This window comes from Epinephelus moara, chromosome 20 (assembly GCF_006386435.1).
Source record: "Epinephelus moara isolate mb chromosome 20, YSFRI_EMoa_1.0, whole genome shotgun sequence".
NCBI lineage: Eukaryota > Metazoa > Chordata > Actinopteri > Perciformes > Serranidae > Epinephelus > Epinephelus moara.
Genome location: NC_065525.1, coordinates 18,655,443 through 18,670,877, shown reverse-complemented (window position 1 = coordinate 18,670,877; position 15,435 = coordinate 18,655,443). Strand labels below are relative to the sequence as shown.

Below are 15,435 nucleotides of genomic sequence, written 5' to 3'. Positions count from 1 at the left end.
GTCTTTTTGTTATGTTGTCAGACAATTACAATAACAATCTGAGCACGTCAGTGGCAGAAACAAGCACTTTTACTTGACCTAAATTGACAGGGTACAATTTCCCGTAGGGATTACATTGCAGCCTATTTTGCCGCTGCGGCTTTCTCAATACTGAACCAATCTCAAAAAATTGTTGACTCCATTTGTCACTTAGACACAAAAACATGGGAAAATAGGGTCCAGACTGAAAAACACTGAGGTCTTCCTTTAAGGCAGGGTTGTAAAACTTTCACACTTCTACCTTTGTGATTATGTCTATCCAAGTACTCTGGACTCAAGTTGATATCTATAATGACAACATTACGTCACATGACACAGTGCTGCTGGGCGCACTTTTAGTAAAACACAAGCACACTGCGTCAATGATTAATTAATGTAAAGTTTAAACACAGAGGTCTGATGCCAAAGCTGTTACAAAGGGCAGCCTTGTAAAACTGGGCACTATTGCTCTTGTCAATAAACAATTACAAACAATTGGCCAGCCAGCACAAAGCTGCTTTGTTGCTGATCATGTGTAGCAACTTTACAGTGCATGCCGTACAGAGTTATTACTCATAATTTCAAGGCAGTGGCACCTCAACCTGTCTTCATTTGCGATTTGTGATGTGGCCCAACTTAAAAGTGTTACGCTGGTACAATGTTGGTGCCTTGCTTAAAGATACCTAAAACAGGGTGGATACTTGCAGCTGTGGAGATTTGAGCCCGGGCCTTTAAATTAAAGGATTATCTTTCTAATGACAGTGGCATCTGCTTCATAGTCATTATGGCAAAAATGAGTATGGTAAACAGGTGCCACCATACACAGCTTTGTTCCAGTTGAAAGGAGAGACTGGCTGTATTTATCCATGCGTATACATTATGTTCATGTAGAGAAGTGTTTTCCTTTCACACAGTCAGCTGTGTCAGTGTGATCCAGGTAGTTAAATGAGGATAAATCTTGAGTTGTAGGCTAATAAAGCACAAGTGTAACTACGCTTGTCCTTTGGCTACAGTAGATGTCAGTTATAAACACAGCAGCTGGGTACACTGTTCTTCTCTTCACATGCCAGTTATAGACTGTATAGGAGAAGTGGATGGAGCCGCCATGTCATCACTCTTTAGTTTGTGTGCTACTGTTTTGAAGCCTTGAGTGTGGGCTTTCAGCCATTGCCATCTTGGTTTTTTTTTTTTTGCTTGTTTGTTTTTTTGAATCAGAAGTGACCATATTTAGATGAAAGGGTGGAGCTGCTGGTGGCTAGGCATTGCTACGCCCCTATCCTGAGTGACAGGTTGCCGTGGTAGCAACTTGTCACTCAAAAAGTAGCCACACTTTACTGCTTTATTGCCTGTTTTTCTCTAAATAGGACCATGATTTACAAATTGAACATCATGCTGTATTAAAGAAGACTTGAAACTAACACTATACAATATCAGCCCGATTATAGACCAATGCAGCGTCGTACAGTGTCGGCTTGGACCGTGAACAACAATGAGTGTCGTATGAGATAGTCTGTCGTTTCATCTCGTGTAGTTTGTCACAGTGGACGACAAACAACGTCACGTCTGGTACACCTCGCGATGTCCCAACAGGAAGTTTAGCATGTTTGATTTTCTTTTTGTCGTTCATGACTTCTCCCGTCACAGCCGTCACTTTGACCAGTAGAAACACAAAGCGATCAGCTGCCGTGGACAACTGTACGGCAACAACACCCCAGCCTTTTTAATATATCCTCTAGGTACATTACCACACAGAGTAAAAAGGGAAAAATAATAGCGTGAAACAGCAGAGGCACCTTATCAACCCGGTGAGTACTGCCATTTGCATCAGGCTAGCAAAGAGTGCTATTTCTTTACAAGGGAGACCGATATAAAGTAGGCCAAGTAAAACTGAAAAATAGTGTCAACTGCTGAGGGTACCAGCTTCATGTGAAACAGACTACTTTGTAAATGGGTCATTATTTATTATTCCCTCTGTGTTTTTATATTTTTACTTTGAATCCGCTCCCGTCTGCCTTATTAAACTTCATGCATCGTGCTGTCATTTCAAACTCGAACACTTCGTGTAGCTGTTTAAAATTAAAAGCCCATGATAATTTCGGTCGAGAGATTCCCTTCATTTTCTATACAGGCTTTTATTATGAAACATTTGCAGGAACTTGTGGAGGATTCAGTGACTTACATAGTTCGCATGTGGTACTTCAAATGTAGCTCCTTCCATCTGATGGCGCTTTTTACGTCACTACAAAAACATTTCGGCAGGCATGGGAACCGCCATAGCAACAGAAATAATAGTAAGAATAATAAAAATAGGACAAAGAATAAACCAGTGGCATCATGCACATCATGAAAGATGACCAGCGATTATTGGTCGTGGACCAACGTGTAGTCTGTCAAGTCTGTCGGCCAAGTCACAGCACGGTTTTATGATTCCACAATCACCTAATCTGACATAGTGACTGTCGGAATGGACAAAAATGTTGTGTAGTGTGAGCCAGGCATAAGGAAAATACTTTGTGAGGTAATGAATCAAGTGAGAAGTAGGGTGATTTTCTTCTGACCTCTTTTTGCAACCAATGTCGTTGCCCCCTGCTGGCCATTAGAAACAATGCAGGCACTTCCGCGTTGGCTTCACTTTTCAGACCCAGTGGCTGCACTCACTTCTTTTATACAGTCTTTGCTACCAGCACCTTGGTCTAGTGAGGTTCTCATGCCAAAATACTGATGCACATCTGCAGTCAGAGGGCAAGCCATGTCAGCAGACTGATCACTTCAGATTCTGTAGCACTTCACTCCCTCATCTCCCATTTGAACATTGAAGTGGAGGCTTTTACTGCGTATGAATCCCAAATTACAAACATCCCATTGGTCCATTTGTCACTCTCTATACTTAAGTCACCACAGCCAGAAAAGCAGACTTGAGCGTTCCCCGGTGATGCTATACGGGACCAGGGAGGCTGCAGTAATGGTGGTAGCTGATGTGCAGATTGCTTTTCAAGCTGAGAAATGAATCCATGGTGGGCCAAGTTCATTAAGGCCCTAATTGAATGCCGATGGTTACGCTATTTGTTCTCGTGTGTTAGTTATTGCTGGAGTGGGCAGTGTTATTTGGAAATATATGGTCACAGGAGAGGTGTGTGTAGGTGTAGAGAGGGGGCTTATGTAGCAGTTTACTTATCCAGTAATGATGTGTCTTTTTAATGTTCAAAGTGAGTTGGGCTGAGTTGTGTGAGTGGTCTTTGAAGTTTTGGATCTGGGGGAACCAACACAGTCGTTGCATCAAGTCCACACAAACTCACCAACTGCCTGCAGCAATTTTTGTCCTCGGTAAAACATTTGCGATGTGCAGAGTCTTGTGGTTCCAGAGAACAACTGGCTCAAACATCAATTCTTCTACTTGCCCCCTCACTCTGTCACTGTTAGTCTGTCTGCCTCATAGTGGCAGTGTCTACAGATGGCACACTGAACTGCAATCATTCACTTGCCTCTTTACTGCAGTTCTGCTGAACTGTGTAGGGCACTCCTTGGCTATGATACAAGGGCTGAAAGGGTACATTTGTTGATTAATCTACCAATTATTGCTTTGAATAATTGGTTATAGCAGTTGTTATAAATGTCAAAAAGGAAAAACAACAAATTTGTTAGAGCTTACAGTGCTGTTGTGTCCTCCTGCAGTATATTCTATAGTCGTCCCTGTTCAAAAAAACTATTAAATCCATGAATGAAACCATGATATAAGATGATTTTACACTAGAAAAATACTATACATTGACTGCACTGATACAGAGCCATTGCCTTTAGCTTTGTTTAAATCAAAATACATATTTAAATACGTCAACCCCGTTCGCTGCTTTGGTTTTCGTTTATTTCTCCTCCTGTAAAGAGCAACCTAATCCTGTTTGCCAGAGAGGTACAGTCATAGCCGCAAGCACTTTTGGGAAGCAGTGCCTTGAATCCAACTTTTTACAAGAAAAGAAAAGACCAGCAGCTTTAGAGCCAAGTCAGAGAAGTGATTGCTGCTGTGTGAGAATATCGAGCTCACACACTGCAGCCATGTAACAGCAAGGACAGCAATGGAGCTAGTATGATGTGAAATGTTCCTCCCCTGCATAAAACCCATCCTTTAAAACGGCTCCCCAAAGAATACACCACATAATTGAGGTGAGTCTTTTTGCTTAAGGTCAGACAAACAAATTACCACTGATTCAGTTAATAATCTCTCGTCCTTCTTTTAATGCAGGCACGGGAACACACAGGTGCAGGCACACATACTCGCACAATAAAGAGGGTCAGCAGGGATGAGAAAAACATTCCGAAAATTGACCAATCAGCGGGAGCCAGAGGGAGAATGTATTAAGAGACTTTGTCTCAGTCTGAGTCCATTTATTATCAAAATACTCAGTCTCCACATTTTCATTAAAAAGTGCCAGCAGGTACTCATTTGTACAACCACGCAGTGTGTTTACTTGAACATTCCCTGATGACTATACGGTAATTAAAAAAGCATTTATATGTCACTGGGCAGGAAATGATCTTTCTGCCTGACTGGTGTACAAACAGTGCATAAAAAGCCGAAGCCAAGATGCTGCATAAGCCAGGGATTAGGAGTCTGCACCAGTGACCCAACCCTGACTCAGTCGTAACCCAGGTCACAGTGAACTGCTCGGAGGCTGATTTGAAACAAAACAGTCTTTTGCCCAGTGGCTCTTCCTTTTAAATAAGGTGAAGCTTGTTGTTAACATTATTTTTTTCCCATTTAGTCATTTAGTTTTGTTAATTTTAAATATATAATGCATGTTAGGGAATTGTTTTGTTTTAAAGAGATCATTTTTCAGTGATTTATCTGGTGTTACCAGACTTTTACCCACATTTTGAATATTATGACTGAACTAATGAATTGCGGTAGTAGCTTATTATAGGTACTAATTCACCCTAATTTAATTGTAAACAGCAGACTTCTATGGAGCTGCGCCCCAAAAGATTCCTTGTCTGGGGAGTTAAAGGCACACGTTTGAAATAAAGCTCGGCTTACATTGGAACAGTTCAAGGGCACATCACTCCACTGAAGCTGATATTGTTTTTAAATTATGAATGGAGCAGCTTCGGGTTGCATCTTTTGATGGCAGACACACAGGTGTAGGTTGTTCTTACAGTGGCTTTCAGAGAGTTTTCATGCACACGAAAGATAGAACTGCCCCGAGGCCATGTGAATAATATAAAATAAGAAATGTTGAATCTAGTATTATGCAGCTGTAAAGGTATGATTTCTCTCTCCGTGCTGTTGCAGAGGTAACGGTGGTAATTACAGTCGGAACAAAGCTCCGTAGCCGTCAGCTTCTTTGCACCAGCATATTTCTTTCAATTTTGTGGGCAGTGGCATGAAAAAACTCTTTAATTGGACCAAATGAAAACAAAGCACACAACTGGGACCATAACAACATTTCATTTTTATTGATGTAATATAATGCAATCAAAGCAAATAACAAAGAAATACAGTGTGCATTACTAATTCAATGCTTATATAGAATCATCAGAAAAATGGACTGGTGGTGTGCAGCCAAGTTGAAACCAGACAAATAGTAAAGTTTATTCTGCTCAGGATCTGACATCTGGGATGACTGCCCTGTTATTAATTATTAAATGATAATGTAAGGGCAGATAACAAGACATTATGGGGCATCAGCTTAGTGTTACGAAAACTTCGTAGTTGATTTTTAGTCTTTATGGGGGGACTGATTAAATTATAATATAATGCAAGTGTTACACTTTGATACACAAATCTTTTTCTAAAGTGTAGCAGTTACTCACTTAAAGGAATATTTCAACCCCAAATCATCATTTGTATGTCAATTACTCAACCTGTGGCTAGATTAAATCCATGAAGAAACACTTATCCTGCATGTCTTCATGGTGAACAAATAATCCAAAAACAGAGAAAATTATTGTCATAGGTTTCCATGTTTAACAATGGCAAAACTATATCAAAGCATCCTTTTACAAACCTTCACACAGCTCATACAGTATGTACAGTACAAGTCTCATTTGTCCAGTTGTATGCTAACTGTTTTCCCAAACAAACAGCCCTATCTGACAGGGAACTTAATTTATCAAGGCTTTCTTCAATGCCAGACTCCATTGACAAAAACTGAAAATTTACCTGGCTGAACACAGGAGCTGCTGGTCTACCGCTGACTCAATCAGTTAGTTTGTTTTTGTTATTGTACAACTTAGAGTTAGTTAGAGTTCACCAAAGTCACACAATAACAAAACAAACTAAGTGATCGAGGCAGCGGTAGACCAGCAGCCCGTGTGTTCAGTGTCTGGCCTGAGGGTATATATTAAATAAATTTGCAGTTCAGTTCCCGCTCGGAAAGGGCTGTCTGTTTGGGAAGTACTGAGCATACAGCTGGATAAATGAGACTTGATTATACTGCACAAGTTGTGCGAGAGTGTATAAATGGACCTTTTGATATACTTTTGTTGTTGTAAAATGCCGACCCCTATGACTTCAACTAATCAGAAGGGTTCTCGGTTTTTAGATTCTTTCACCATGGAGGCAACAACTTTCAAAACAAAGTCTTCATCACACATTCAAGGTAATATGTGGTTGGGCTTGGCAATATGAAGATATTATATCATTATTGAGATACAAGACTATATTTCCTCTTGGATTTTGGAGATCATTGTATTGTGATATGGCATAAATTACGTATTTTCCCTAATTTTAAAGGCTGCATTACAGTAAAGTGATATAAATTTATCAACTTACCAGACTTTTCTATTTGTTTTAACACTTGCCTTAACCCACTTAGTCATTATATCCACATTATTGATGATTATTGATCAAAAATCTCATTGTGTTAATACTTTCTGAAAAATTGACACAACAACAATAGACATCCCTACAATTTTGTCAAATCAGAGAGGGTATTTGGTCAGAAATATTGTTATGTTCGATTTTGTCGTTAATAGGTTCATCATGTAAGGGTAGTAGACTAAAATGTGTCTACACAAATATTTTTACCCAGCAACATAATTGGTTTTTTTTTGATAAATACATGCACTGATCAGCCAAAACATTAAAACCACTGACAGGTGAGGTGAATAACAATGATCATCTTGTTACAATGCAATGTTCTGCTGGGAAACCTCTGGGTCTTGGCATTCATGTGGATGCTTCTTGATGTGCTCAAACATTGTTACAGACCAAGTACCCCCTGTCATGGCAGCAGCACTCCGTGATGGCATTGGCCCCTCAGCAGGTCAATGCACCATGCCACACCATAAAAACTGCTCAAGAATGACCTGAGGAATGTGACAGAGCTCAAGGCGTCTACCTGGCCTCAAATTCTCCAGAACCCAATCTAATTGAGTGTCTGTAGTATGTGCTGGTACCCCACGTCACAACTCACAGAACTCAAAGGATCCGCCACCAATACTCTAATGCCAGACACCACAGGACACCCCCAAAGGTCCTGTGTCCACGCCTCAATAAGTCAGAGCCAAGTCTGATCCACAGTGGCTCCACCGTAGATCTACCGTGGCTCTACCTCTTGGGTACCGGCATGTCGCTCAAATGCTTGATCAGATTGGGATCTGGGGAATTTTGAGGCCAGTTTGATGCCTTGAGCTCTTTGTCACATTCCTCAGATCATTTCTTAGCAGTTTTTGTGGTGTGGCATGGTGTACTGTCCTGCTGGGGGGCCTCTGCCATCAGGGAGTGCCGTTGCCATGAGGGGGTGTACTTCGTTTGTTATGGTGTTTGAATGGGTGGAACGCATCAAGAAGCATCCACATGAATGCCAGGACCCAAAGGTTTCCCAGCAGAACATTGCACTGTAACAAGATGATCAATGTTATTCACTTCACCTGTCAGTGGGTTTAATGTTTCGGCTGATTGGTGTGTGTCACCTATTGTGTTTGAGTGTTTTTAATGCATACAATCTGGTATATTTAAAAAGGAAACAGTGGATTTGCAGTCTGCTTTAAATTGCAATTTAATTTAAAGCAGACTTTGGCATCCCTTTGAATGTCTTAAAACCTAAGTGTTATAAGTCTATTAATGCTAGGTTAGTTAATCAACCAAACACTGGAGAAACAAACAGAGAGGCAGACTTAAGCCATTCAAGAGCCTCTCTGGCAAATGTCATTTTTTGCACTCCCGATTTCACAAACCGACATTCGCATCTATTGAAGTGTTTGACAAGGTAAACCAAGAAAAATCTCACTGAGTTCCAATATTTGAAACTACGTATTTGTCCAGATCTGGAGCTAATTAAATTTAGAGCCAAATCTTAGTCAGTGAGGCAGACAGCCAGTCATTGCTCCGCAGCCTCCACTCATCAGCTCTCCTCTCATCTGCTGTGCTGCCAAGGAGCCACTGCCTTCAAGATGCTGTTAGTTACACAGTGTCAAAATCCTTTCCTGGCGCAGCCATCTTAGCACTGGTAGTCAAGGTCCAGTGCTACAGTACAGTCAGTGCTGGGCAGAATATTAAAGATAACAACAGAGGCCGTCTTGTGCTCGCAGTCCTCTTGACTGAAAATAAACCAATTGAGATTAGGAATTGTATAACAAGTAGTTTGGCTGCAGTACATGACAGCCATTTCAAGTGTAGTGCATGCATGCTGGAGCTGTGGGTTGGCATGCTGAACGCTGGGAATATCAGTGTAGATTATAGCTCTGATTTAATGTTACATGTTAAATAATGTATTTACATCCTCTGAAATTTGAAAGAATCTGAAATGTGATTTTTTTTTTTTTATTTGGCACATTAATGAGGCTTTTGCTGGCAGTATTTGTGTAACCATCACGCACTGGCAATCAACATATCACGTCCATCATTTTGACTCGGAAAACATCGTTTAGGCCCTTTTAAGAAAAGCCAGCAAGCCAATAATGTTTGCAACCTACTCGGTGCTTTGTTCCAGACTGCTCCTTTAAAAAGCTCTTGAATATACATGAGCACAACTGGTGGAGGATGAAAGTGAAAATTAATTGGTCAGATTAAGAGCCACACCAGCTGTGGACCGAGTTGATGTAAATGATGTTGTTTACTTTTTTATTTGTTATCCACCAGCACCTGTGCAAAGATTTTAAATATGTTTCATCCCTCTCTCCCTCCCGCTCCCCCTCTCTCTCCCTTTCTCCTTGTTTCCAGCACGACATTGAGGCCAGGCCAAGGTAAGACTGCCAGTATAATTCATTTTCACCCCTTCGTAACAAGATAGTTTAGTAAGGACCCTTCAAAACCTCCTTACTCAGGTCCTTGGTGCCATCAACCACCATGAGACTGATGAGTATTCATCTTGCATAATAAAACGCACACACAAAAACACACACTCTCCAAGTCTCTTTTTTCCCCCTCTTATAGTGACTCACTTAAGCAACTCACAAATTCGCCACAGACTCACCTATGGGCATAAAACCTCCCCATGCCTCCTAACCTAACCGGTCACATGCGAGTCACGTCGGTGCCCCAGGAAGGCAATTAGTAGCTCTCATCTGTGTGTGCCCGCTGGAATCAGAAGAGGTGACAATCTGCCTGGTCCAATAAGAGGGCTATGGACAGTGGCTGACAGGCTGCTGCTGTGTGTACGTGCGTGTGTGTTTATATGCATGAATGCTGTATATGTGTGCACTTTAATAAGACAAGCTGTTGTGTCATTAGTGGGGTCAAGTCTCGCCCTCTGATACAGCACAGTATTAACATTAATACTATGCCAAAGCTGATTATGTGTGCATGCAGGTACGTGCAAGGGAGGATGAGAAACTGGACAGGACAGACGCACCCATATTTATTTTTTACGCCATATTTACTGTTTTTTTTTTTTCTTTTTAGCCTAGACTACATCCTTAACCTTTATCTCTGTCTGTGTCAGACAATCTGAAATGGATAGTCCTCTTCCAGTCTCACACTTATTGATCTGTTGACATGAAAACCGCTCTGCCTCCTTCACCCGGCACAGAGGCGCTCCTAGCACCACCTGCTGTCTCTGCCTCGCCTCCCGGCTGTCTCTCTGGGCTTTCATCTCAAGGTGCCCCTCCCCTCTACAAACACAGACACGCACACATACTGAGACACCTTCAGCAAATGCCAGCACATCAGTCCTCTGAGAAAAGAACCTTAATTTCTGCAAGACTTTATTTAAGATGAGGCCTGAATACAAACAATAGTCCCGCGTGCCACAAAATACACCTCTGAAGGAAAACATGCGTGTTTTCTGCAAACACACTTCATACTTTTAATTTCACTTTGTACTATTGATATTGTGGCGCTGCCTGCTTGCGGGAAATGTACTGTATTACATCTCTGGAGTGTAATGTGCCTTGCTTTTAATAAGCAAAGAAAGTCACGAGCACGGCTGGCGCACGGTGCCAACATGTAATATGTTATTGATTGGTCAGCCAGTATTATGACCTCGCTCTGGAGCAGATGGCAGCGAGCTTGGACCCAAGGGTGAGATGGAGCTAATAGTTTGCCCTTGGTCAAGGTTAACCTCTACATCTCCACACACTCACACACACACACTCGGATATAATTACTCCCAAAGTCCCCTGTATTGCACTAAAATGCAGTAGGGTGCACAATCTGCTGTGGCTAGTGGAAAATGACACATTTTGGAGAGAAATACTAGGAGAAGTGAGGTTTCAGGGGGGAAAAAGGAAACATAAAAGTAAATTCTGGACAGCTTCGTGTGTGAGTTTATGATAGAGGTTGAGAGATAGGGATTGGACATCTTGGGGTGTGAAGGGGAAACAAACAAAGGATGAACGGGTGAAAAAGCGATGAAGCCGAATTGGTGGAGGGAGAAAGAAGAGAGCAGAAGGAGAAAGATTTTGCAGGATCAAGCGAAGTGTGGATGTTTAGGGTTATGTGCAATGGGATCCAGACAGCAAATTGATTATGGAGCAGAAACACTAATCCGCTGTCTGAGCCCCATATCGCTGCTGTAGACAGAGCATCCCCACAGGACCACAATCCTGCACCCACACGCATCTTTCCCGGACTTCCTCATCAATACCATCCCCCCGCCTCTCCCCAAGCTTCTTAACATAGGTACTCCATGCCTGCCAAGATTTGTCCTCCTCTGAATATAAATCTTGTTTTACTCCCCTCAGCCCAACCGTCTCACTGCTGCCTATAACGTGATGCATTGCAAATTTGGCTTTCACTCCTCAGCTTTTACCCCCCTCATCTACCTTGCAACCTCTGTCCTTGACTTGCGCCTTTCATACATGTTTCTCTTGTGTGCATGTCTACAGTATATCCACGTGTTTGCCTCTGTATTTGTATGCATGAATGCACCTAACAGGAAAATCAGAATAATATTTATCAACTGGATCTAATCTAGCTGTTGCAATGTCTCTGTAAATCATTTTTGTGTGTATACATGCATGTAATAATGTACCCTAAGGTGTGAACATATAGGTTATGCTAGTTTCTAATGGCGCACTATGACATTTAGTGTGTCTGCTATGTAAATTTAATTAGAAGAGAAATAATTAAATGTAGCACTTCAGTTTCTCTTTTATCGTCCACACACACCCCCCTCATTATGGAGGCACACCATTCATTTGCTTTCATATTTTGATCCCTGAGCCCTCATTGATCACATAGGGCCGTGGTACGAGGAGTCACCATGCCACTGATCAAAAGAGGAGAGGAGAGTGCCTCTTACTGTCTTCACACACATAAACACACACACATACACATACACACACAGACACACTCACAAAGGAAGGATGGGGAGTTGGGGTTTATTTCTGCAGGAACGCTTTAATTTCAGAAAGCCACTTTTATGTTGTCTCCTGAGATATCGTGCATAAGAGAGAAATCGGAGCAACGACAGTGAGACAGTCAATGAGAGAAAAAGAGATGTACGCAAAGGAATTCCACTCGTTAGACTTAAATTTGCTGTTCTGTTGGGAGTTGAGAAGATTTACTTTTCGAGCAGATATGAAGGAGTATTTCTCTGTATTTTGGCTTCTGTAACTCAAATTTTGAGCTTGGGAGTTTCGGACATTTAGCCACTAAGAAGGAGTCACTGGGGCAGTCCTCGAAGGAGTTTTATGTTTTTGATCCTACTCTGTTAATGTCTTAGGAGTAACAATTATAGTTGAGTTATAGTTTTCTGATTCACCAAGTCTCCCTTTGTGGCAAAGTATAATAATGAGTTCTGCCCTCTCATGACTCAAGTCATTAAGATCAACATTTGAGTTTTCATTTTAGAGCCTTTGAAAAAACATGAATCCTTAACAAGTTACATCAGCTGTCCAGTCTCTTTTTTCAATGCCAGTCAGTGGCATCAATGCCTTCATCATCCAGGAACACATTCTGGCCACATGAGGCCTGGCATTGTCCCGCACCAGGAGGAACCAGGGCCCGCTACACCAGCGTAACGTCCGACAGTCTCTCTGAGGATTTAATCTCGGTACCTAACAGCAGTCAGGGTACTGTTGGCTCTGACATGGAGGTCTGTGCGACCCTCCAAGGATTTGCCTCCCCAGACCATCACTGACCCACCGCCAAACCGGTCATGCTGGATGATGTTACAGCTAGCATAACGTTCACCACAACGTTGTCAGACCTTTTCATGCCCATCTGGTGTTCTCTGCTGCACGGTGCTGGGCTGTGAGCACAGGTCCCACTAGAGGATGCCCTCATGCCACCCTCATGGAGTCTGTTTCTGACAGCTTGGTCAGAAACATGCACACCAGTAGCCTGCTGGAGGTCATTTTGTAGGGCTCTGGTAGTGCTCCTCCTGTGCTTCCTCCTCATACAAAGGAACAGATACTGGTTCTGCTGCTATGTTGAGGCCCTTCTGCAGCCCAGCTCTCCTTGTGTAACAGCCAGTCTCCTGGTATCTCCTCCATGCTCTTGAGTCTGTTTGTTTGTTTGACACACTGCTATCAAAATTAAAATAGCAGAAAAGACCCATTATCTCTAGGAACAAAAACTAGTGACTTTATCAACAGAATTCGAGTCATTTTTGTCAAATTCATTGTTTGGTTGTTTTGCATCAGAATTGCAATTGTAAGACACAAATTAAAGCTTGCTCCAACACAGATATTAGCATGTCGAAATATTAGCCTGAACTTCTGAACTATAGCTCTGAACACAGGAGAGGTCAAAATCGTAAACTCTGAAGTACTGGTAAAACTTAAATAATGTACATAACAATTAACATTGGTATGGCTAAACATCCACCAGTAAAAGCAGAGAAGTATTTTTGTCATTTTTACATAGGTCTTATTGGAAATACAACTGGCTGTTTTCTTTGCCTCCCATAAACAGCCCTCCCTTGTGTTTTCATATCCTGTCATTCTGAGTAACAGAAAAAAATAGCAATGAAAATGGGAGGCCTTAAAGCAGAGATATTTCCTGAGAAAATGAGAGAGAGAAAAAAGTTCAACACTTGTCAGTTTTCATTGAGATTGGCTGTTTTCTTTCAGCAGTTCGGTCAGATAAATGCATGACACAGAGGACTGAAATAATGATTAAAGTGGAGAGCATGTGCATTGTAAGGGGCACGTCCGTGTGAGCGTATCACATTCTCTCACTTTTCACTCGATTCCTGCTTAATATTCTTTTGAAAATCTGCCTTTTTATCCGTATGAGGTTTATTTTATTTGCAGAGAGAAATTATTTAAACAGAAGAAATAAGAAACCCCAGAGCTTTCTTTAAAAAAACAAACAAAATGCATACATATCAAAACGAAGGGAAATAAATCGGCATAAATAACAGTGATGCAAGGAGAGTGGAGGCTTTGGTTGACAGTAACTGAATCTGATCTCCAGAACAGAAACAGTCAATAACTTCAGCTGATAATGTGGTTTGTTTCTGAGCTCAAATCCGCTTCATAATCAGTAAATCTATAAAAAGAAAAACCATCTGAATTAAGGAAAGGTAAAGCTTTGCGACATGTGGCAGGTTTGCTTAGCAAGAGTGATGGAGGCCTTCTAAGCATATAAATCACACAGTGTAATCACACTAAAATGGTAAAGCCCGCTGGGAAGCATAGCACTTCTAATTACAATGCGAGGTCCCCCCCATTCATTGCTCCAATCACTCACGTCTCTGCTGTATCTCAGGAGCTCCCGTCCCCAGCTCAGCTCACTTTATCATGCATGCATGGCCCAGAACACACACACAGAGGGAAAGTGGGCAGATTCTGTCTCCTAATTTTCTTCCCTATTCTTCACACTTTACAGACTCTTCTCTAACACGCACCCTTATATACATACCGACATAAATATACACCTATACATAAATGGTGTGCTCACTGTTTTCGCTCTGCACTGTGGTTTTTAAAAGAAGAATTTGCAGATTTTCAAACAGCTTTATATCATAACAGTGTGGGTAGTATGTGTGAATGAACCTCCATCTTACCAGTGCCCACATCTCCCTGCTCATCTCCCAGCTAAAATCTGCTGAATGACGCATAGCAGATTTTTGCTGGCTTCAGGGCTCAAACTACAGATTGTACTTCCACATTTTCATCAAGGAGGTAGAAAAAAGTACAAGTCACAGTATGACATTACGTCATATCATTGGGGTACGACACATATGCAGTAAAATCTGGCCTGCACTTGTCAAAAGGCTTAATGGCTGGCACACTATCATAGAACATGGGGATGATTGATCTGTTGCGCTGAGGCTTCCAGAGTCAGCCTTGGGTCGGAAGAGGAGAAAATTACAATTCTGCACTTATTGAAAAGATCTTAAATAAAAGACCATAAACAAATGCTTTCAATATGAAAATGTTCTATTATATATCGGCCAGCATCCGTTGGGGTGTACCTTAAAAGCTTTGCCATCTCCAGTGCACCCAAGGAGGCTAAAAAGAGATCACCAAAAGAGTGCCATTTGCTGTAACCCTCCAGCATCACTGCTCTAATTACATTGTGCATGTGTCATACCCCATGCCTCCCATGAGGTCAAAGACCGTGTCCCAGCCTTGATAGCCTTAAATCTGAGACAAAACTCCAATGAAACTGTAAAACCAGGCAGTTCTAATCAAGTATAAACCAAGAGACGATTACTGTATTGCCTAGTTTTCACTTAAAATGTCTGCCAAAACATATTTAAGTGCATTGTTTGCCTGTAATGTGAGAATTTGTGAACAAGCAGGCGCTCTACTGTTTGCTGTATTGTAAAAATGGAGGCTGAAAATAACTAAGATACATCTGTTAAACCAGGCGGTGCTGATCAAACCTAAAACAAGATTCTGTCACTGTATTGACTTTGAATGTAGCATGGTTGTTGGTGCTAGATGGATAGATGGATTTTCACACACAACCTCTCTAGAGTTTACAGAGGACGGTCCCAAAAAGAGAAGATATCCAGTGAGCGTCAGTTCTCTGGGTGAAAATGCCTTGTTGATGCCAGAGGTCAGAGGAGAATGGCCAGACTGATT

The 15,435-nt window shown here is 41.7% G+C and overlaps 1 protein-coding gene across 1 annotated transcript in view; it reads left to right on the top strand.

The window, feature by feature from the left end:
- Nucleotides 1-15,435, top strand: part of trim44 (tripartite motif containing 44) — a 59,864-nt gene that overhangs the window by 15,891 nt on the left and 28,538 nt on the right. Inside the window, exon 5 of the mRNA XM_050073751.1 lies at nucleotides 9,176-9,198. Within this exon, the coding sequence (XP_049929708.1) occupies nucleotides 9,176-9,198 (23 nt within the window). The remainder of the gene's footprint in view (nucleotides 1-9,175; nucleotides 9,199-15,435) is intronic.